We start from the raw sequence: 24,339 nt of genomic DNA, 5'->3' as shown, positions 1-24,339 counted from the left end.
CCCTGGTCCAGGATCTCATTAACTCTCCCCTGAGTTATTACAACATCCTCTAGTTTCTCTTCTGTCCAACTCACCCCCAGATTTATTATAAAACAGCTACTTCTCTTGCTTAAAAATCTTTGATGTGAATAAGCATGTGAAAAGATCCTCAATATTGTTCATCATTAGGTTTCCCTACAAATCAAAACCACAGTGAGACCACGTCACGTCCAGTAGGATGGGCATAATAAAAAAACACAGACAATATCAAATGTTGGTGGGATTTTGGAGAAATTGGAACATTTTCCAAAACATTAACATTGCAATGTAATTAAAATGTAATGTAACATAATTACATTGCTAGTGAGAATATAAAATGGTTCTGCTACTTGGAAAACAATTTAGCCATTCCTCAAAATGTTCAACATAGAGTTACCATATGACTCAACATTTCCACTCCTCAGATTATACCCAAGAAAAATGGAAATATATGTTCATACAAAAACTTATTCATGAAGTATGTAGCAGCATTATTCACAATAGCCAAAAAAGTTAAAACAATCCAAATGTCTATCAGCTGATAAATGGATAAACAAAAATCTATACAATGTACTATACAATGGACTGTTGTTTGGCAATAAAGAAGGCAGAGGTACTAATACATGCTACTGTGGATGAATCTTCGAAACATTATGCTGAGTGACAACAGCCAGTCTCAAAAGATATCACCAGATATCATATAGTTGATGAATATGAAATGTCCAGAATAGGCAAGTCTGTAGAGACAGAATGTAGATTAGTGGTTGCCTCAAGAACGTGGGGTATCAGTGGCAGGGAATGAGGAGTGGCTACTAATGGGCATGAAGTGTCTTTTGGGACCATGAGAATGTTCTAAAATTAGATTGTAGTGATAACTTCACAGCTCTGTGAATATAGTAAAAACCGTTGAATTGTAGACTTCCTCTCATTGCTGTGGCCTCTCCCGCTGTGGAGCACAGGCTCTGGACGCACAGGCTCAGCGGCCATGGCTCATGGGCCCAGCCGCTCCGCGGCATGCGGGATCTTCCCAGACCGGGGCACGAACCCGTGTCCCCTGCATCAGCAGGCAGACTCTCAACCACTGTGCCACCAGGGAAGCCCAAACTGTAGACTTTAAAAGAGTCAGTTATATAGGAAGTCATATCTCAAGAAAGCTTTAGAAGATATCTTTGATGGCTCCCTCCTGCCTGCAGAATGAAGCCCACAATCCATAGAATGGTGTAGGATCTTTGAACCCATGTCCGGTCCCCTCCTTATATCCAACCACTTCCCCTGCACTCCTTTGCCTGTGCCCCTGATGCATGATTCACAGAGAATCTCTTGTCTTTTTCAGATTTTGCCAGGCTTCTAGGCACCCCCAACCTGTGTTTATGCTGCCCCCTCTGCCTCTCACACCATACCTTGTCCACCTGGAGAATTCCTACCCATCTGTCAAAGCTCAGCTCACACATCACCCTCTCTCTTTGGCTTTCCTATCTGCCCCAGTTAGATTTAATTGCTTTCTCCTGTGTGTTTTCGTCACTGTTGAGAAGTGTGTTGATTATAGCACTGACCATACTATATTTTATATATATTTATATATACTTTTATATATAGTTTTTGTGTTGTTCTCCTGTAATGGATTGTGAGCTTTCCAGGCGATGTGCTAGTGTTTTATTTACTTGTCTTTCTGTCTCAAGCCCCTAGAAGAGGGCATAAATACTAGTGCACAGGCAGTGCCCGGTAAAAGCAGCTGAAGTTGAATTCAGTTAAGGAGACTAGCAGGGAGATCCTGATGAACAGCGATGAGTAGCTTTTCTAGAGTTAGGACAGTGGGGATGAAAAGAATTAACAAAGCCAAAAGCTCTGCTTCACTTGTGACCTGTGAAAGTTGCCCTCTCTCCTGAGAACAGAGCAGTTGGTCACCTTAGCTAATTTCTATCTTGGGCCTGAATAGGACCATATGTTTAAGCTGGGTGCATGGGATGAGGAAAGAGTAGGATAGAAGGATAGTTGATGGGATTCCGAGGGTCAGGAATTGAGAACCTACAATATGCCTGACATTGTGACGCCAATGACAATCAGAGGTAAGTGGCTAAAATTAAAGCTGCTGATTGTCACTGGCATCTGGTATAATAATGCCCATCACATGGCAGGTACTCAATAAACATTTATGCAAATGAAAAAAAGAAAGAAAGCTTTTCAGACCATCAAAAGTCACCCTTGCCCATTATAGCATTCTGCATAGAGCCTGCCCGTCTCAAACCCGGGTATGGTCCCAGGCTGACCATGCTGTTGGAAAAGAGATCCAAATCCCATCTCCATCTTTCTTCGAGGCCTCCGGTGGGGGGGGGTGACTCTCTGCTCTCAGCCTCCTCTTCCAAGGAGCAGGTTTCAGGCTTCCCTTTCCTTCCCTCCGTTTACCGACCAAGGTGGCCAGTAGGAGGCACTCAGCTCCACACCACTCCTCTACCCATGACTCCCCACCTTCTGCCGGCGGCCATGTTTTTGGCGCTCTCAGGGGGAAGCCAAGGTAGGGCATGACCTGAGAGCCTCCCACCTGCTGAGTGACTATCAACTCCCTCACCTTTTCCACCTCCTCCTCCTCCAACTCTTATTCCTCTTCCTCAAATCCATCCTCAAACTCAAGGGAAAGACCACTTTGCTCTACACCTATTTAAAATCACAGCTTTCCACATCGCGGGTAGCCTGGCCCACACCGTGCGTACTTCAGATTGGCCAGTGCCACCTATGTGATAGGCCATTGGTCTTTCAGCCTGTGATTTCCAGGTCGTTAGCAATAGTCAGCAGCTTTCATCTGAGCCCTTCGGGATGGATTGTCATAGAGAATAAAGCTGATCAAGGAGTAGTTGGAGGAGATGGATCCCTGTGCTTCCCCAGATAATAGCCTTGCCTTGTTTGCAACTAGACGAGCCAGAATGATTTTGGAAACAGCCTCCATCTCTGGCTGCTCCAGTGTGGTTTACTTCCCACTGGCCTTTTGTTCTCGCACCAGTTACAATGACCCCGGCTGAAGAGGTGTCTGGCTGCCCGGCTTTTCCATTTGCCCCACTTTTGATCGACCTCTGGAGCCATTAAAGTAGAAAGAGGCTTATCAGATGCCGTGGTCAGTCTTGCTGTTGAGTTTCTCGTGTCCCTTTACATGAGTACCTTCTTCTGTTGAAGAAATCTGCATGGACATATTGAAAGGAGGGACCAGTCTGTCTCTCAGCACCTTCTTTACCAGCCCCCAGCCTACAGCAGTGCGGCTCATCCCTTGTCATGTGACACTGGTTTGGGGTAAACTGATGAGGCTGTTCATGGCTGGAGGTGACCATCCTTTAGGTTCAGATGGGCACCTCTGGGCCCCATCCAGACACCTGAAGGCTGGGACCCCTCTACTTCTGTTCATCTGTACCCCACCTGTGGTAACCCAGTTGGCAGGCTCGGCCACTGAACTCTGGGACACCATGCCCAGGAGGCTACATGTGGCCTTTCTAGCAAGCTTCTTGCCTGAACCACCTCAGTTGGGATTCCTGCATTCCTGGGCCACCTGTGTCCGGCCTTTCTGCATCTCCTGACCTCCCTAAGCTCCTCAGGGATGAGCAGTCTTTATGTGTATCATGTAGCCTCATGTGTATTGCCCTCATTGTTGGCGTGGCATTTCCTGGGGATCCTCCAGACTCTATCTCTCTCTTGAAATGTAGGGCTGGGACTGTGCGCTCTCCTCAGGATGTGGACAGATGGGGAACCACTTGTCTTCAGGTTTTAAATCCACTGTGCATTCCTAGCACAAGTGGCTGAGGATCTCCTCTGATGCCGGTTCCCTTCCTTGCATGCTAGCATCTGCTTTTTCTCATCTGAATTTTTTATAATTTCACCTGGAGTCGACATGTTTGACTCTCCCTCTCCACCCTCCCTTTCTTCTTCCCCACCACCCCCATTAGAACAGAGGCCTGGGTGCCCCCAGATCCGGGGCTGCTCATCCCTCTAACTCAGAAACGCAAGGTTCTCCAGACAGCATGCTGGGCTCCCAACACGGCCCTTTCTCGCACACTATTCCCTCTCTCCAAGGGCATCCTTCGGTCTCATGGAATTATCGGGGAAGCACATTGAGCCATTGCTCTACAGAGGTTTTTGTTCTTGCTGTCTTATACCTTTTTCCCTTTTTTCCCTCCTAAACTGATATACTCCATCATTTTTTGTTTCTGGGAGGTTTCTGGAAACTTGAAACTGATTTTATCTATTTGGCATATTTTTATGTTCCCTCCCCCATCCCTTTCTCTTTCCCATGTCCCTTTACTCCCTAGCCAGTATGGGGGAAAAATGCAAGTAGGGGATCAGGAAATGAGGCAGTGCTCAGGGTTGGGGGTGGAAGGGCTGTGGCTTACATGAATCTACCGTTAGGTGTGATAACCACCTAAATAAGACATCCTGCAGCATGATGTGTCACCCCACTGCCTGAGCAGCAGGCCCTGACACCTAAAAAACAGCCATCAAGGTTTTCTTCTCCAGAGACCTGCACTAACAAACCATGTCTCTGAACCGATAACATATTTTCAAGAGTCATAATGATTTTGAGCTAGTCAGTGGTAGAGGGCAAGTAGATTCTGATCCCGAAGGAGGAAGAAAGAAACAAAACTGGTTTTGGTTTGTTGGCTTGTTTTGTAAATGCCTCATTATATTCCACATAGAGCTTCTTCAATTAAAAAAAAAAAATTAGGGATTTTGTTTAGTACCATGTCTAGCTGAGAACTGAAGCCTCCTGTTTGAAAGTCTGCCTCAGCAAACTGCGGCTCTCTCCTTCGACCTTGAACTTGAGCCTGTGGTCATTTAAGTGAGGGGGTTGGATAATCGCATCCAGGACCACTCGGACTGGAGCACAATCGCTCATTATGCTTTGTCCACAACTACTGCCACCTTCTTAACAGCGGAGTGATGTGGCCTGGCCCTGTGCATCGTGCCTGCTGTATTGATAAATCATGATGCATTTTCTGTTTACCAATCCAGCATCCTATTTCCATCCTGGATACTGAAAGAAAGTCATGATTCTGCTCTTTCATTCATGAATGAAAGTGACTGCTTTAAAATCTTCATTTCTTCACAGAAGTCATACTTTAACCCAGCTTCACAGATTAGTCCTTCCTGACAATAGAAGACCAGATATTTGAGGCAAGGGACCTTTTGGGGACCCCAGCTTATTTCCAAATGTATGTCTTTGTACAAGACTGGAATCTTCCTTTTCTTGCCACAGCTGGCAGAGCTAACAAGTTTGGTGCCTCTTGCACAAAGTGTACACCCCTAAAAGCACATAGACCAACCCTCTATTTATTTAATACCATTTCAGGTTTTCTTGCCAGTTACTTCAGTCAATCATTCTTGAATCATGGAGGTGCCATGTCCACCGGGATGCAAAGGAACTGAAATGAAATTGTTCATTCTTGAAGAGTTAGAGGACCAGGCAGAGCTGCCCAGGTGTAGTGGTTGCATGGTGGGCTGGAGGGTGGGTTGGGAGTGGAGGTGTGAAATGAGCTAGAGCTTGTGTGAAAGTTTCCGAGCGCCAAAGCAGAAGGGTTTTTGATGTTTCATGAGCAACTACTTTATGCCATACTCTGCTAAGTGCTTTTCATAGAATCTCACTGAATGAAGAAGCCACAAAAGTCATCAGCCTCTTTAGAAAGCTCAGCGTTAGGAGCAAACCCCCTAAGATAAGGAAGTAAAACATTTCCCCTATCCCTGGAAGGGAACTCAAGCAGCTGTATTTTCTCTGAATAGTAATTGACATTACTGAGGACTTTGTATGTGCCAGGCATTGAGCTAATTAAGCACACAAAATCCCAAGGAGGTAGTGTTCTGAGGCCCCATTCCGGGTGTCTTTTGCTGCATAACGCCGCCCCAAAGCTTAATGACCTAAAATGGCAACAGTCATTTGTTTTGATCCTGAATCTCTGATGTGGGCAGGGATCAATGGCGCCAGCTCCTCTCCGCTCCCTGTAGCATCAGCAGGTGACTGCTTGGGGCTGGAGGACCCCCTTCTAAGACAGCTGTCTCACTTGATGGGCCAGGTGGTACTGACCGTCAGCTGGGAGTTCAGCCGGGGGTGTTGGCTTTGCTCCATGTGTGCCTGCCTCTCAGCAGAGCTGCTTGGGCTCTCCCACAGCATGGTGACTGGGTTCCAAGGGCAAGAATTCCAAACAGGATGTAGAAACTGCCAGCGTCTTATGACTGACACAACATCACTTCTTTCATCTTCTTTTTTTTTTTTGCGGTACGCAGGCCTCTCACTGTTGTGGCCTCTCCCGCTGCGGAGCACAGGCTTCGGACGCGCAGGCTCAGCAACCATGGCTCACGGGCCCAGCCGCTCCGCGGCATGTGGGATCTTCCTGGACCAGGGCATGAACCCGTGTCCCCTGCATCGGCAGGCGGACTCTCAACCACTGCACCACCAGGGAAGCCCTCTTTCATCTTCTATTGGTCAAGCAGACACAGAGCATGCTCAGGTGTGAGGCGAGGAGACCGAGGCCACAGCTCTCAGTGGGCAGTGGCAAAAAACTGGCAGCCACCTTTATCCTCCACAAGCCCAGAAAGGTTAAGTGCCTTGTCCTGGATCACACAGCTAGCACATTGACAGGTCCCCTCTGCTCTGCGTCTTCTAGATCCTGTGACACTCCCCGAGGTGCCCAGAGCACCTGACAGACCTCAGTCCAGATTTCTGTACCTTTTCCTGCCATTAACTGGGTCTGTAGTGTCAATGCCCAGTGAAGCAGGTTCTAGAAACATTCCTAAATCACTTCACCTGTATTTGGAATTGACTTTAAGAACATCCCTGGAAGAATCCTAGGCCCGAGAAGAAAAGACCCAGGGGTACGTGAGAACCATTTTTAGATACGGGAAAGCTGGTTGTGTAGGTCACGGCGTGGCTTATATTCTGCATCCTGTATTGTTCGTGAGCAGAGGTTGTCAGACTACAGCCGGTGGGCCAAAGCCTGCCACCTGTTTATGTGTAGCCCTCGAGAAAAAAAATAGTTTGACATTTTTAAATGGTTGAAGAAAAAAGCAAGAAAAATATGTAACAGAGTCAAAGAGTTGCAGCGGAGACTGTATAGCACACAAAGCCTCTTACAGAAAAAGTTAGTTGACCTTTGTTCTAGAAGGCAGAATCAGCACTGTGTTAGCAGAGCTAGATTTCAGGTCCACATAAGAATTTTCTGTTTAGAGCTGTCCACGTGCAGGAACAGCAGCTCTCAGCTGAAGGCCATGCAGGCAGAGGGCTGTGCCTAGGATGCTGCTGTCAGTGGTGTGCTGGTAAATGTGTAACGACCAGCTCTCCAGGGAAGAAAAACCCTGACGTGTAATGTTTGTCTGTTTCTTTGGTACAAATCCCACCGTGGTCACAGCTGAAAAACATGGTCAGTTTTCAGTTCTGACACGATGTCACGAAAGGTGGAGTTGGGAAGAGATGCACATAATCGGCTGCAGGAGTTCCAGTTTACCACTGTGATGGGTTCCGGGGATCGATGCTATATAATGCTGCCCTCCAGTAGCTCCCACTGCGGAGAGCTGCAGGTGTGCAGGGAGGAACAGTAGTGCTGGGAAACCTTTGACATTCCATCTGCCTCTCTGGGCAGCCATCGTTAGCATCTGCAAGCGCAGAAAGATTACGTACCGTGCCCTGGATTACACAGCTGCTAAACTCCACCTGCCATTTCCTGCCTCACATTCGGTTTAGAAAATCTTGATTTCTACAAAGAGTGATAAGTTGGACTGCATGCAAGTTGAGAACTTCCGTTTAAGAAAACATCACTTTAAGCAAAGGTAAAATGTAAATGACAGATTGGAAGAAAACATGTGGAACCTTAAGAGATCCAGGCCTAGTGTCGAAAGGATGTAAAAAACACCCATCAATCAATTAAAATTAAAAACAAAGACAGTCCAGTAGAAAAATGGGCAAAGGGTGTGGACGTACAGTGTATACCTACTCAAATACGAAAGGCTGATAAATGTAGGAAAGATGATTAGCCTTTCAGCATGAAAGAACATCAGTCTCACTACTAAGCAGAGAAATAATGGGATAATAGTGGGATTCATTTATTTCATCCATCAGATTGGCCCAAGTAATAATACCAAGCAAGTGCGGCTGTGATCAGAGCACATTCATTGACTGCAGCTGGAAGAACAGAAGTTAAAACATCCATATACAAAACTAAAGTTCCTTCTATCTCCCCTCCTCCCCAGTCCTGGCCCTCCCCCTCCCTCCCTCCCCCACCTCCCCAAAAGTAAAGATGGTCCGAATTCAACTTAATGATTTTTCAACTTTATGCTGGTGCCAAAGCAATAAGCACTCAGTAGAAACCATACTTCGAAGTTTGAATTTTGATCTTTTCCCAGGGCTAGTGATACATGGTACACTCTTCTCCCATGATGCTGAGCAGCTCCCAGTCAGCCACACGAAGGCAAAGGACAGACACTCTACAGGGTACCGCGTTGCCGGCATTTATTGCGTATTGTGTTTTATGTTTCAAATCCCATCATGGCTACAAAATAACCGCTGACCCAGAAATTCCAAATCGGGCCTAGAAAAAACCTCACATTTTCAGAGGAGGCAGGGACACAAAAAGATCATCCGCCTTGTAGTTTGCGGTAGTGAAAAATTGGAAACAACATAAAGCCCCTCAGTCGGGGAATAGCTAAGTATACTCTGATCTAGATATCCCTATGAGCGCCAGGCAACAGTGAAAAAAAGGACACAGGAGCTCTGTACCAACGGGCATTGCTGAGGTGAGATAGCAAATTCTAGAACGGCTCAGGCAGTCGAGTACCATTTATGTTCTTAAAGTGTAGGTGAAAGAATGCTGTGTAGTCCGTAGAACATCCATAGAAAGTTCCAAGGGCCTATATACCATAATAGTGTACACAGGTGCTCCTTGACTGATGATGGGGTTATGTCCTGATAAACCCATTATAAGTTGGAAATGCATTTAATACACCCAACCTCCCAAGCACAGTAGCTTAGCCTGGGCTCCCCTAAACATGCTCAGGACACTCATCAGCCTACAGTTGGGCAGTTATCTTGAGTTTAAGCTAAAGAGTAATTACGTTCCTCTTCTTCTTCTCACCAGAAGCAGGAGACACAGATGGACATTTTGTAGACATGGTGGGATTTGAAACATAAAATACAATACACAATACATGCTGGCAACATGGTACCTTATAGAGTAGTGGTCGTTTCCCCTCGTGATCACATGGTTGCTGCTGCTCGGCATCACGGGAGAGGAGTGTACCATGTATCACTAGCCCCAGGAAAAGATCAAAATTCAAATTTCGATATACAGTTTCTAGCAAATGCTTATGGCTTTTGCACCATCAGGAAGTTGGAAAATCATAAGTCAAATTGGCACCATCTGTACTTTTGTGGAGGGTGTAGGGAGGGAGAGGGACAGGACTGGGGAGAAGGGGAGATAGAAGGAACTTTAGTTTTATATATGGATGTTATAATTTTTCTTAAGGAGAATATATTTATGTATTTCTTGTATAATATTTTCAAGAGACCAAATTAAAGTTCGGTCCTCCCCACATGGAAGGGCTTCTGTGAGGGAATGTGCCATCTCCCTGGCTAAGCCCACATCCACCAGGTTGGCCATGCAGGGACCACTTGGGGAGGGGTGTGTGAGTGGTGCTCACTTTGGCCCATGAGCTTGAACTTCCCTTGAGGACTCTCTCTCTCTCACCTCCGTCCGGGCCTCAATGTTCTCTTAACACTTGTGCCTAAGCAAGGAAAAGCTTTTGTCCTTAATTTCCTGTTGCAAGATTGAGGCTGGCCAGGAGCAAGGGCACCAGAGTCACATTAGATGGACCCTGTTGGGTTGAGGTTACCAGCACTGCCTTCTGCCCGCCCCTCCCATCTTCCGCCTCAGGGCTCTCATCCCTGCGCCCCCCGGCTGCTCTCAGGCATGTCTAGACTCCTCTATGTCTAGACCCAAGGAAACTGGGCCAAGGCACCCTTCCAACTTACCTATTTCATGTCTAGGAACCCACCTCTTCCCCAGATTTTTGACCCCAGGTATGTCCACCCATTTCAGGAAAACTCTTCTCTTTAATCATAGGCGAATGTGTGGTCTCATTGTACTGTTAGCATGACAGCCACATCAGAAGCCCACACTGTACGATGGCAGCTGGACAAGAGATACACAGAGAGTAGCTTCGAGGGTTTTCCCCACCCAGACGCCTGTGGTTAAGAGGAGTGAAGGCCCAGGATGGCTGCATGGAATATTGACCCACTGACCATGTGGCAGACACACTCATCCTACATCATATTATCCCCATTCATCCCCAGAGGTAATAATGAACAGTAGGTGTTACTATTCCTATTCTACAAGCAAAGGAACTGTGCCTCAGAAAGGAACTTAACCTATCTGAGGTCACAGAGTCCAGACTGAAACCCAGAATGCCTGCCTCCAATGCTTTTTAACCTGAGCCATATTCTTCCTTTAGGGATTTCATTCTAGAAGTCTTCAGAAGTCTCCTCCCTGCTTTTTGCACAGCCTCCCAGAGTGAAATGAAGATCACTTCCCCCATGAATTTTGAGTGCCAGGCATTCTTTTCCTTGAGAATGCCCAGAACTCCTTTTAAGTTGTTGCTTAAATTTGAAGTGAAAACAGACAGAAAATGTGTTTGCAGATACAGCTTGCACTAATTCAAGAGGAGGCATGAAGGTTAGGACTCCTTTGATATTATTTATGTGATTTGAGGCAACAGTATATAATCAGAGAATGGTATTCGCAGACTCCTAACCTACTTTGACCTTAAATTCACACCTATTTCACAGATGCAAAAAAGAAGGTATCATATTGCGTCTTTCCTTTGGATTCTCCAGCTTCAGTTTTGCATTCCTCAAAGTCCTCAGTAACCCAGGAAATTTAGAGTGTGAGAGGTGAGAATGTGAAAACCCTTCAGGACTTCCCCTAGATTAACAAGAAAGAGTGTTCAACAGTTGGTGATGACAATGGAGCATTGGGTTTTAATTTGGGGGTTATTTAGAGGCAGAGCGGGGGAGTGGTTGGGTACTTCCCCTCACACCTTCACAGCACGGTCCACCAGGAGAGTTAGGTTTCAAAGAAGAAGCATCTCAAAGTGTTGGGGAAATTACTTGAGGATGGGATCAGATATGCATTTTTCTCCCACATTTTCTGACCTGAATTTAAAAGTTTTTATAATAGTGCATGAATGAACCTTTCCTTTACAGGAGAATCTGAAAGCAAGACTAACAAAAAACATCAGTAGATTCTAAATATCCACTCTCTCTGTTGCATCCTCTCCTTTTCCTGAGTTGCTTTAGACACCCCGTATGTAATACTTTGTTTGCAGCCCGTGAGCAATTACTACCTGTTATGGTTTGAATTGTGCCCCACCGCCCCAGAAAAAAAGAAGATGTGGTGAAGCTGTAACCCCCAGTACCTCAGAATGTGACCTTATTTGAATATAAGGCTTAAGCAGATGTAATCAGGTTAAAATGAGGCCACTAGGGTGGGCCCTAATCCAACCTGACTGGTGTCCTTATATAAAGGGTAAAATTTAGCCATAAACACAGACATGCACAGAGGGAAGATGATGTGAAGAGACACAGAGAGAAGGAAGTCCATGTGCAGGTATAGGATTTGAGTGATGCATCAACAACCAAGGAAAGCCCAAGGTTGCTGGCAAACCACTAAAAGCTAGGAAGAATCAAGGAAGATTCCCCTACAGGCTTCAGAGTGAGCAAGGCACTGCTGACACCTTGATTTCGAACTTCTAGCTTCCAGAACTGTGAGACCATAGATTTGTTATTTGAAGCCATACAGTTTGTTCGTGTAGCCCTAGTAAACTAATACAGCTACCTGTACCTAACCCTTATAAAATACACATGTAGGATAAATAAGATTGAGAATTTCTGTTCATCTGTGATAGTTAGTGTGACATTATATTTTCCAAAGATGGCTGCAAGATCATCCCCTTTCCTACATGTCTGTCTAGACCCTTGAAATTCCCCCATCAAGAGATGAATTCTAGGGCTTCCCTGGTGGCACAGTGGTTAAGAATCCACCTGCCAATGCAGGGGACACGGGTTCGCTCCCTGGTCCAGGAAGATCCCACATGCTGTGGAGCAACTAAGCCCGTGCGCCACAACTACTGAGACTGTGCTCTAGAGCCCACGTGCCACAACTACGGAAGCCTGTGCACCTAGAGCCGGTACTCTGCAACAAGAGAAGCCACTGCGATGAGAAGCCCGCACACCACAGTGAAGAGTAGCCCCCGCTCACCGCAACTAGAGAAAGCCCGTGCACAGCAACAAAGACACAACGCGGCCAAAAATAAAATAAATAATTTTTTTTTAAAAAGAGATGAATTCTAAATCCCCTCCCCTTGAACCTGGATAGGCTGTGACTCCCTTTTGATGTTCTATGACTTCTGAGGCAGCTTCCACCCTGTTTCCTGGAACACTTGCCCTGGAGCCCTGAACTGCCGTGTAAATAGTCCACTTGTCTTGAGTCCTCCGTGCTGTGAGGAAGCCCATACTACCCCAAATGGAGAGACCACATGGAGACACAAGACTACATGGAGAGAGATACCCAGACAGCCCCTAGATGCTCCAGCAACCCTACGGTTTCGGCTTCAGCCACTATCTGATTGCACCCCCATAACAGACCCTGAGCCAGAGTTGCCCAGTCCAGCCCTTCCTGGATTCCTGATCCATAGAAGCTTTAAGAGATCCCAAAATAATTGCCATATTTAAAGCCGCTAAGTTCTGGGGAGATTTGTTACACAGCAGTAGATGCCTGGGACAGTTAGTGTACTCTGTGCTTTGCACTGGTTGTTTTCTTTTAATTTTGATTTAAAAAATGGATTGAATTTTTACTTCTGACTAAACAGTTTTATATTTAGAGAAGACAGACTATAACCACAAAATCTCAATGATTTAACCTAATAGTATTTACTTCTCACTCACTCAAAGTCCAATGTGGATGTTACAGGTTGGGTGGCTCTCCTACAAGCATTGACTCAGAGATCCATATTCCTTCTACCTAATGTCTTTGCTGTCCCCGGTCCTCCTTGGGGTCCTCTGCTGGGTCATCTGTGTTCAGGTAGCCAAAGAGAAAGGGTAGGGGCTTCCCTGGTGGCGCAGTGGTTGAGAGTCTGCCTGCCGATGCAGGGGACACGGGTTCGTGCCCCGGTCCAGGAAGATCCCACATGCCGCGGAGCGGCTGGGCCCGTGAGCCGTGGCCGCTGAGCCTGAGCGTCCGGAGCCTGTGCTCCGCAACGGGAGAGACCACAACAGTGAGAGGCCTGCGTACCGCAAAAAAAAAAAAAAAGAGAAAGGGTAGAGAGATAGTGGAAGATCATGTGAGATGTTTCAGGGGCTCGGTCTGAAAGTGGCACACGTCATTCTGGTCCACATTGCACTGGCTAGAACTAGTCCCTGACTCAAGGGAGTTGGGAAGTGCAGATTAGCTGTGCACCCAGGAGGAAAAGGTAAGTGTAATGGGAGCATAGCTCTGCTACATTCGCACGCTGGCTCATAGAATCTTACATTATCAGAACTGGAAGGGACATGAGAGATCGGCTTCTCCAAGTGTGGTCCACCAGCATCAGGACCACCTGAGGGACTTGTTAAAATGCAGATTCTGGGGCCCCACCTGCTGAGTCAGAACCTCCGGAAGTGGGTTCTAGCCAGTTGATTTTTGCCAAATCCCCCCCCAATTCTTGTTATGTACACTAAGGTTAGAGAGTCACTTACCAGTTCAACCCTGTCATTGTACAGATAGCAAAGTTGAGGTCCAGAGAAAGAACATGACCTCCATACTTTCCTTCCAGCTACTCACAACCTGAGGCCAGAGCTGGAGCTGGGGACGTGTGTGATGAGGCCCATCCAGTCCTCTTGCCACGCCCCTCCCAGGGCTCTGCATCATAGCTGGCCAGGACCCCGATGGTGTGCCCTGGCAGAGCATACTCGGTTCCTGAATTGTAGCCTTGGCCCCCAATTCAACAACCACACATACTTGCTCTGAGACACCAACAGGGAAATCCAGCCCAGTGCTGTAGAATCACAGCGTTTTCCTTGAAAAGTCTCATCAGCTTATAACCAAGAGTCCCCTGCAGTTTAGATTATGACCAGATCTAGTCCAGAATCAAGTCCTGTTATATCTTGGACATTCCTAGCAAGAGTCGGGGACCCGGAATAGTGTTTTAATTTAGAAATTGGAATGCTATAATAATTTCTCTTATGTCACTCTGAAGGCCTACCTTATCTTTAAAGCTGTAATGTGTCCTAATGACATTCTGATATAGCTAGCTTTGAGGGGAGGCCTTGGTGGTAATGAAAGGCATGGGGAGGAGAGAGAAACTTCATATTTTCCAGAGCTCTTGATGAAAACAGCCAATGCTTATTAGCATGCATTCCACACAATTTCCATGATGATGCTATAATTTAAAACACTGACTGAAAGACCTAATAAGGGAGGTGAAACTAGCTTTCTAAATTTGCTGAACAAATTGCTCATCTCTCCCTCCATCAATCTTCCTTCTCTTGAGCAAAATGTAAAATTTGGAACAAAGAGGGAAGATACTAGGGTTTTGACTGATCTTCTTGTTAACAGTATTCTGCTGTATGGCAGCTGCATTGTAAGCATTCGAGTTCTGATTCTAAGCATGTCTGTGAAAGTTCCCACGTAAAAAAATCTTCAAGTCACTGTCTACCTTCTGAGTTTGGGGGACAAATGGGGGTAAATTAACAAAGGATGCTTATCATGCTCCCCAACCTGTGCTGAAATCACTTAGTTTCAATTACTTTGATTAATCACTAAAGATTTTGTAAGCAGCTAAAACATCTGCCTTCCCATATTGGCGTGAAGGAGAATGAGAATGTAGATAAGACCTTCAGGGCATCAGGAAACCGGTGATGGTTCCAGGCCCAGTGAGATGGGGGGTGTCCTAACCCTCCTGATGTCTAGCTGAACGATTTGGCTCCCAGCACAAGCTCATCGCACAAGCGATGGTGTGGACCTCATCGTGAACAGCATGGGATTTGCACAGGGCCTGCGAGCAGGGTAGATAGAGAAAATCAGAGATGACGCCTGCCTCCTTCCCCTCAGTTGTGATCAGGCACTGCCACTTTGCAGTCTGGTCCCTCACTCCAGGGGCTCCAGGGTTGTTCCCAGTTCTCACTTCCCTTGTCAGGAAGCACTGTTGGAGTTAAGTTACTCGGGACAGGAAGACTGGACAGGGCACGAGGTGGCCAGCCTGTAGAAAGGCAAACCTGATCTTTGGCTGAACTGAGTAAACAGACCCAGTCAAGATGGTGAGTGTTCTGGTCAGCTATTGCTGCATAACAAACTACCCCCAAATTTAGTGGGGTGCAGGGTGGGTTCTCTGGGAAGCAGACTCAGCTGGAGAAGAGCATGCAGGATGTTCCTTAAGAACTACTCTTAGAATCAAGTCTTCCAAGGGAGAGGAAGCAGTAGGAGTGGGCAGAGAAAGTCATGCTGCCTTGCAGCTCAGTGACAGTCCCGGCTGGCCCAACAGAGTCTTGGAGCCAGAATGACCCTTGAGAGTTGCCCCAAATTAGGCTGAGATGACCTGGCTTTTATATCAGAGGTGCACAAACTGGCATGTCTTACAAATCAGGTGGCCACCTGTCTTTGTAAATAAAGTTTTACTGGAACACAGTTCCACCTCTTTGTTTATGTATGATCTAAGGCTGCTTTCACGCTGCTTGGGTAGAGCTGAGTAGCTGTGACAGAAGCTGCATGGCCCACGAAGCCTAAAATATTTAATACCTTGCCATTTCTAGATGTGAGTCGACCTCAGCTTTATGTTTCCACAGTAGCCATTGGCTGTGGGCTTCCAGGGAAAGGACAAGACCTTGGGCAGTGGCTCTGCAGCAGAGGTGAGCCCTGCTGGATGAGGGCTGAGGGCTGTGCTGCTTCCACGCCCAGCACTGGGGACAGCAGGTCCTTCCTCAAGGGGAATGTGGGCAGTGCTCATGGTGTCCACCACAGCGGATTAAAATGACCATTGCATTTGGTGGGTCAGGAATTCTGGAAGGGCTCAGGTGGACAGTCTGACCTCCATGGCCTCATCTGGGCTGGAGGGTTCACTGCCAAGATTCCCTCCTCACTCACTGTTCCTTTGCCTCTTTCTCTCTTTATGGGGCATCTCATCTTCTGGGGTTTCTCCATGTCACGGTGTGGTTTCGGGATCATCACACTTCTTACAGGAGAGACTCAAGAGGCAGGATGTGGAAGCCCTGGGCCCATGAAAAAGCATGCCGGAGATGGCACAGCATCACTCTGCTGTGTCTTATTGGTCAAAGCTATGATGGGGCCCATCCAGATTCAAGGGGATGGAGCCCAAGATGCAAGATCACAGCACAGAGCAGGGGGCGGGAAGTGCTGTTGCACCATCTTTGGAAAATCCACAGTGCCTCAGTGGGCCGGGTCTCGGAGCTGTTTGAGCACATCCTTCCCACCTCCACAGTCGCCATCATCATGAGGGTGGCTTGAAATGACCATGGTGGGAATATGACACCTCGGGGATGGGCTTTGCCCCACCCCAACCCCAGAGAGCCGGTTGTTAAGTATGGCCCAGCACACCATGGCTGCCACGGTTGGGGCAGCGGGGGTTACGATTTGAAGCAAGGCAAGAAGAAAGACAGCAGTGCTGATTGATTGCCGAGGCACTCAACATATCCTGGAACATCAGAACAACTCTAGGAGGTGTCTCTTATTTCACAAAAGAGGAATCCCAGGTGTGGCGAGATTGGGTAACTGGGCAGGATTTGAACCAGGGTCTCCTCACCCTCCGCCAGGTCTCAGGAAGATGAAATAGGCTCCTTGTCATTGGCCTGAGGGAAGCTCAGGTTGGGCGAGAGGGAGGAGAGCCAGCCAGAGAAGGAAGGGGAGCAAAGGCCTGGCCGGGGCAGCCGTGGGGTTTCTGGAAGGACTCAGGCCTCCACATCGTGCCCAGCTGTGTGGACACTGGAAGATTCGCCCCAACTCCTAGCAACCAAACCCCAGCCCTTTCTTATTGTCAGGAAACTTATCAGTGTTTTATTTTATTTATTTATTTATTTATTTATTTATTTATTTTTCCCGATACGCGGGCCTCTCACTGTTGTGGCCTCTCTCGTTGCGGAGCACAGGCTCCAGACGCGCAGGCTCAGCGGCCATGGCTCACGGGCCCAGCCGCTCCGCGGCATGTGGGATCTTCCCGGACCGGGGCACGAACCCGCGTCCCCTGCATCGGCAGGCAGACTCTTAACCACTGCGCCGCCAGGGAAACCCATTATCAGTGTTTTAAAGGCACAAGCAGTCTGTGTGAGCAAGGGGGAGTGGGGAAGCCGCTGAAGGGGAGGCAAAGAGAGGAAAGGCCGACACCATGTTTACAGGAGCACCTGTAATGCTCCCCTGACCGGGAATACAGTGGTTAAGCCAGACCAATGGACTTAAAATGGGGAGAGGGGAGAAGCAGGGCCGGAAGGGGACTTTCATGATGGAGCCCGCCCTTAGGCAGGTGGCATGGATTCTTCCTTTATAACAGTACCGGTTCCACTTACTGGGACTCAGCCTAAAGCTAGACCTGCCTGCCATGGGCTTTACGTGTATTTATTATCATTAGTCCTCAAAACCCTCAGAGGAATGGGTCCTATGATTCCCATTTGATAGGAAAACGAGGCTCAGCAAGAAGGAGTAACGTTCTGGCCGCAGAATTAAGGTTTGCGTTGGATGTGCCAGCTCTGGACCATCTCCCCACCGTGCGGCCGTGATGCCACAGTTTACCTAAGGAATGGCCGCGCGGGCCAGAGAGCAAAGAAGCAAACGGATGATAGAGCGTCTTTCTCACCGTTAGTTGGTTCACAACTTCCCATTTTTTCCTCCTTTTTGTTCCCTAGAGTTGAAGGATTCCCTCTCCCCGTTTTGTTGGTTTTAAGAGGAATAAAGAAGACAAAATGTGAGACGCAAAGGGCTCCACGGAGTTGGGCAGGGAGCCAGTGCAGGGGCACAAGGCCAAGGGCGGTGAGGCTGGGGCGGTGCGTTGGTGGAGGGGCGTTGCTGCATCAGCTGCAGGCCTCTGCCCCCCAGGCAAGGATCAGGCTCTGTGGCAGAAACGCTCTCAGGTCCCGGGGGTGGAGGAGTCACTTCGCCCTCCCCTCCGGATAAACATCCTGAATTTAAATATCAGAGGGAGGATTTGCAGCGGGAGGATGCAATTAAGACTTCCGAAAACCGATCCTCAGTTTTTAGTGTGCTAAGAATCACCTGGGGTGCTTGTTTAAAATGCTGCCTTCCTGGTCCCCACTCTTAGAAACTCATGCAGCAGGTTGGAAGTGAGGCCCAGAATCCGCATATTTAAAACACCCCAAGCAATTCTGGTGCCAGGGGATCCTGAGCCAGACTAAGAAAAACACCCACTTGGAGGGTGAAGGTGCAGGATCTGAAACTTTTCTTTTACAAAAATAGCTTTTTTGTCATTATAATTTAATCTCAGGGGCACCAGTTTTCTTATTCTGGATGTAGATGTGGTAGGTATGTTTATGGAGCTGTCTTGCTGAAAGAAAGATAATGCACACGTGGTTATGTGCATAATTGCAGTTAATTATTATGTTGTGAACATATGGTTAAACTCGATAAAGATTAACTTATAAAAACTCTTATTAAAAGTTCCCTGTTATTTGCCATTAATCAGTACCATGGATTTTTTTAGGGGAGTTTGTTCATTCATCCACTTAATTAAAAGTTTTTTCATTCTTGCTGCGTGGCTGGCCGGGCCTGTGCAAGGATGGGGAGACTGTGCGCAGTGGGCCAGCAGCCAGGAGCTGACCGCTGCCCTCCAGGGATTTACAGTCTGGCCAGGGAGACAGATTCATCAAATCCCCAACAACCACGGGCATTTCAATTTTGTGTATGTTTATTCTTATTTGTTAAGGTGTTTGTTAAATTCATTACTAAATGTGATTTTTATAAATGTAGAAATATTTACATATATACAAATACAAAGCATACAAACAAAAAATCCTTGTCAGGCCATATATTGTGATTTGGGTTTTAAAAAAATTGACTAATATCGAGATTTTGAACTTTCCAGATGTCTCTGATTGGGCTAGGAAGATATATTCTATAAACTCTATACAAAGTTGGATTGTAGTTTTTTTTTAATCAGTGAGTTAAGACTTCATCTCTAACATGTTTAATTAAGATGTCTGAAAGATGCATTAATTTTTTTCCCCATCACATTTCTACTCTCTCCGCTATTTGTGAACCTAGCACATTAGGAAAGCAGTACCCAAGTACTTTCAAGCACAAATATACCTGAATGCAGAATTCTTATCCAACAATGAGAAGCACAGAGAATTCTGATTCCTTGCTTAGCAGTTTCAGCATGTCCTCAATGCTATTTTCTTGCCAGACACTTGAGCGTGCAAATCATCAATGAGAGAACAAATCAATGTGAGACAGAACTGTCATCAGTAACCTCTGCCTCTTGATTTTCAGTGTTGCAGGTGGTGAGCTCTTTGACTTCTTAGCTGAAAAGGAATCTCTGACTGAAGAGGAAGCAACTGAATTTCTCAAACAAATTCTTAATGGTGTTTACTACCTGCATTCCCTTCAGATTGCCCACTTTGATCTCAAGGTATGTTGCTTGGTGTGAATCAGATGAAAGCTTACCCGTACCACAACATTCGCTATTTGCTAAGAAAAATTGAGGGCGTCCGAAAGAGATAGATGTTTTTTCCCTAGAGGAGTTTAACAAATGAAATTATCAATATAAATCAGCAAGTGTATAATGCATGCCTACTACAGGAATTCCTAACCAACGTGTGAGATAGAGGCTTAAGATTAATGATTACATTTGAGAATTCTTGGGGAAGAATCAAGGGGTCTTACCAACCAGGTCTTTAAGGAAGGGAGCTGCTGTTGGTTATGGGGTATTTTCAACCTAGAGTACCCATTGGCTGCCCAGTTTCCATCCCCTTCTGGCTACAAGGCATATAAGATGGAAGGTGTCTTGATCTCTACTCTCCCTCTTGATGCAAAGGCTTCTGGACTGACTCAGTCTCTGGCAATCAATCAAGCCAAACTCTGAGACTGGCTAATTGTGGTCTTTGCTTGGCTGGAGGCAAGGCATTATCGGACATAAAAAGGCACATCATACTCCCATCCATCACAGAGGTGATGGTCTCTCTGAGAGGGGAAGATATACATATGAGCAACAGAAGTGGCAATGTAAGATTCAGGGTACAATCCGAGGCAGCGAGAAGATTATCACAAAAAGTGTGTGGTTGATTGCCAAGTGAATGATTCAGATCATTGGAGCTAGGATAGATGTAAGAGAAGGGAAGATTTTCTCCATACTTATTGTAGCAGAGCCGTCAAGACCCCATCTGGATCCCCTAACACACACCCCAAAGACTGCTGCTGGGAGCTGGAAATTCCAAAGAGTAAATGCCTACTGAAGCAGCTCTTAGCAGTGGAGCTGGGGAGAAGGTGGATAAATACCCCAACTCCCTCGTGCTTCAGTTGGAAAATTCTGAGTGCTGCCCTTTCTCCCCAAGTCCTCCAAAGGGATTGTGCTCCAGTCACCCCTACCTTGATAAGACACTTTGTATCAGCTTCCTTCCTTCTGTTTCCTGTCTCCCCATTCCTCTACCAAGTATTCCCTGGAGTCCCCTCCTACATAAGCTGCTTGCATCCAAATCCATGTCACAGGTCTGCTCCTGGGAGAATCTAAACCAAGACATTTATTTTTCCTAGTGTTCTCTTCCAACTACTCTTTCATCCCTACTTTTTGGTTGTTTTTTCAGGGAAGAGGAAGAACTACCTGCCATCTTGTCCTCAGCATAACATATGATAGGTTTTTTTTTTTAATTGTGGAAAAATAAACATAATATAAAATTTACCATTTTAACCATTTTAAAGTATGCAGTTAAGTGACATTAAGTATATTCACATTGTTGTACAACTGTCACAACCATCTATTTCTGGAAATTATTGATCTTCCCAAACTGAAACTATGTATCCATTAAACACTAACTCCCCAACCCTCCTACCCCCAGCTGCTGGCATCCACTATTCTACTTTCTGTCTCTATGATTTTGCCTCTTCTAGGTATTTCATGTAAGTGGAATCACGCACTATTTCTCCTTTTGTGACTGGCTTATTTCAGTTCACATAGTGTCTTCAGGGTTCATCCATATTGTAGCACATGTCAGAATTTACTTTCTTTCTCAGGCTGAATGGTATTCCATTGTATGGATAGACCACATTTTGTTTATCCATTCATCTGATGGGCGTCATGTTACTTCCACCTATGAACATTGCTGTACTATTTTTTTTTTTTTAAGCCTGAAAACATAATGCTTTTGGATAGAAATGTTCCCAAACCTCGGATCAAGATCATTGACTTTGGGTTGGCCCATAAAATTGACTTTGGAAATGAGTTCAAGAACATATTTGGGACACCAGAGTTTGTTGGTAAGTTTTCTTATTCCTGTGGTCATTCATTTCTCTTAAACATTAGGCTGACAAAATTCACCCTGCTGCAGCATCATTTCCCTGGTACATGTTTCTGGTTTATACATGAAGGTTAGAATCTGTTGGTTCACTTTCTTCCAAAACTAAATGTGCGTTCATTTCCTCTTAGCTCCTGAGATAGTCAACTATGAACCTCTTGGTCTTGAGGCAGACATGTGGTAAGGAGCATGCTCTTGAGTTGTCACCTTTCTGATTTATTTTACTATTCTTCTGACATTGTTTTTCTTTTTATTTTGTGTCTAGGAGTATTGGGGTAATAACCTATATTCTGTAAGTACCCAAATCCACAGCTCATGTTCTTTTCCTTTTTCTTTGAGACCATATGTTTTACTGACCATTCTGTGTGTCATGTTGATCAGTTCAGCTTATGTATGCTTTTTAAACATATTCATTTTACACCTCCACAACATGTTTAGTTTATACTAATTAAACATTTTCTCCTAATTTGAAATGAGTCATCAGAAACTGCAGCATAATCACTGAAAGAAAGCATGGCTGTCTATTACTGCTGAGAAAATAGGAAAGGTTTTCTTTTTTTTTTTTTAACTACTAAATGCTGTTCTAAATTAACTGTCCTTTGCATTAAGCTGAAGCTTTTGTGCATGACAATTAAATGCCCTATAAAATGTAACTGAATTCTAAAGTGACTGCTCAAGCACCAGATTATAATGTTATTCCTCACTCCCTTTATCAGATATTGTAGGAACAAAATGACAACACAAGAGGGACTTACTCATGTTCTGTGCCCTGCTTTATTAACAGCCTAAGTGGGGCCTCCCCATTTCTTGGAGACACTAAACAAGAAACGTTAGCGAACGTATCTGCTGTCAACTACGAATTTGAGGAAGAATACTTCAGTAATACCAGTGCCCTAGCCAAAGATTTCATAAGAAGACTCCTCGTCAAGGATCCAAAGTGAGTGTCCATTATACCTGAAAGGTGCCCAGCTGTGGCCTCAGCTAGACGAGAGTTAGCACCTGTCCTGTGCACACGGCCACGTTTATGCGACCCTGGTTGCTTCCTCCTGGCAAAGAGAAGCATGCCATGTGAAACGCTTCAGAAAATGCAGGCAGGGCCCTTTGTACCTGCTCAGTCAGCCCCTGTGGGCACAGTGAAATAATCACACAAAGACTGATGTTGTTTTCGGCTCCGTGAAGCAGGCCCTGAACTGCATTTTCCAGAGCATCTGCTTGGTAGGCCCAGCCGGCATGGAAACAACCTTAGTGTTTGCTTCTATGGTCACCGCATTTTTTTTCTTTCCCCTCCCCCCACAAAGGAAGAGAATGACAATTCAAGATAGTTTGCAGCATCCCTGGATCAAGGTAAGTTGCATATTGCGATTGGTTTGGGGATTATAGGGCGACCTGGAATTCGTTTGTCCTAGGGTATCACTAGGCACTGGGTTCTAACCACGGTCACATCTGGAGTATTGTGTTTGCTGTTGGTGCCATACTTTAAGACAGCTGACAGCTGAGAGAATCCTCATGGTAACGGAGGTAGAAAGGAGTGAGCTACCACAGTGCAGGACTGTGATGAGGAGCTGAAGGGCAGGTCCACTCAACAGCCTTGAGTTTGATTGTGGGATATTAGCCCAAACAATATTTTTGAAAATTCTTGAATTAACTTCCAGCATTTAAGTATCATATCAAATCTGGATTTCCAGCTTCTCTTGAAAAATCTGAAGATCTATCAACACTGAGCCCTCATTCCGCAAGGCTGCCAGAAATTCTGCCCAGTTGCCTTTGTGCCAGGCCAGCAGCCACCCCCGACGTATATACACCTTTACATTATTTGCCTGGCGCCTGTCAGCATTTGGGTTAAAGAACTGAAGTTGCTTCAGCTAGACCAGAAAGGACTAAGGGTGGGGAAGCATGGCAGTTACAGAATAAAATCGTGGAACCAATAAGTGGATTGTGGTGCAGTAACTTGCATTGCAGAAGTAGGTTTGGGGCAGCTGGAGACCTCTGCCTGTGCCAGCTCCCAGCAGTTGCCTGGGCTTCCCTAGAAGGCAACGATGTCTCCTTCCTTCAGAGGTAGAGTTGCATGGCCTCCTGAAAAAATGCAGTAGGAGGGATTTTAATGCTGTAAGATAGACCGAATTTGCTAACATCTGAGGTCCCAACCAGCTCTAAATTACTTGGTGATGTTAAGTTCACATGCCTCGCAATATGGCCTCACCGTGAATCATGCCATTCCCAGATTCTCTTATGGAAAGTTGTAATTCAGCTTGTCCAAGCTCAACTTTTCAACTTTCCCTCAAGATCCAGTCTTCGTGGATTTGCTCAAACCCTTAGCCACAAGAGTTTAGCCTCTGGAGACTAGGTTCCTGGATCAGGCATATTATCCCAACTCATTTTGTCAGTTTAGCAGGGTGAATATGTAAGCATCCCAAATAATGAGAGGTTTTCAAAGGTTGTCATGTAACACATGTCTATAATTTGAGAGCTCTAAATTGTCTTTCTTGGATTTTCATTTTAGCCTAAAGATACCCAACAAGCACTTAGTAGAAAAGCATCGGCAGTAAACATGGAGAAATTCAAGAAGTTCGCAGCCCGGAAAAAATGGAAAGTAAGATTGTTTGATTTGAAGGGATTAACTAATTCTGTGTCCCCTGTGGCTCTCCCTCTGTTCAGGGCCCACTTCTTCTGATACTGGCAATGCAGAACCGCATCCTTTTTAAAAATTCACTCTGTAATCATCTGCACCATTACCCTATTTTCAAAGACAATCAAAAATACTATTTCAGTCCTATTAACTCATCTTTTCACATGTAATTTTG

At 45.9% G+C, this 24,339-nt stretch overlaps 1 protein-coding gene across 1 annotated transcript in view; it reads left to right on the top strand.

Annotated features, from left to right (window-relative positions):
- The window catches only part of DAPK1 (death associated protein kinase 1), a gene marked incomplete at both ends in the record, with an annotated part of 206,244 nt that overhangs the window by 122,441 nt on the left and 59,464 nt on the right, over positions 1-24,339 (top strand). Inside the window, 7 exons of the mRNA XM_079706386.1 lie at positions 19,521-19,659; positions 21,371-21,500; positions 21,670-21,718; positions 21,804-21,830; positions 22,323-22,475; positions 22,837-22,882; positions 24,039-24,128. Of these exons, the coding sequence (XP_079562512.1) occupies positions 19,521-19,659; positions 21,371-21,500; positions 21,670-21,718; positions 21,804-21,830; positions 22,323-22,475; positions 22,837-22,882; positions 24,039-24,128 (634 nt within the window). The remainder of the gene's footprint in view (positions 1-19,520; positions 19,660-21,370; positions 21,501-21,669; positions 21,719-21,803; positions 21,831-22,322; positions 22,476-22,836; positions 22,883-24,038; positions 24,129-24,339) is intronic.

The sequence above is a fragment of the Hyperoodon ampullatus genome (genome assembly GCF_949752795.1).
Source record: "Hyperoodon ampullatus genome assembly, chromosome: 6".
Classification (NCBI taxonomy): domain Eukaryota; kingdom Metazoa; phylum Chordata; class Mammalia; order Artiodactyla; family Ziphiidae; genus Hyperoodon; species Hyperoodon ampullatus.
The sequence above is the reverse complement of the archived record's forward strand: the minus strand, read 5'-3'. Positions and strand labels throughout refer to the sequence as shown.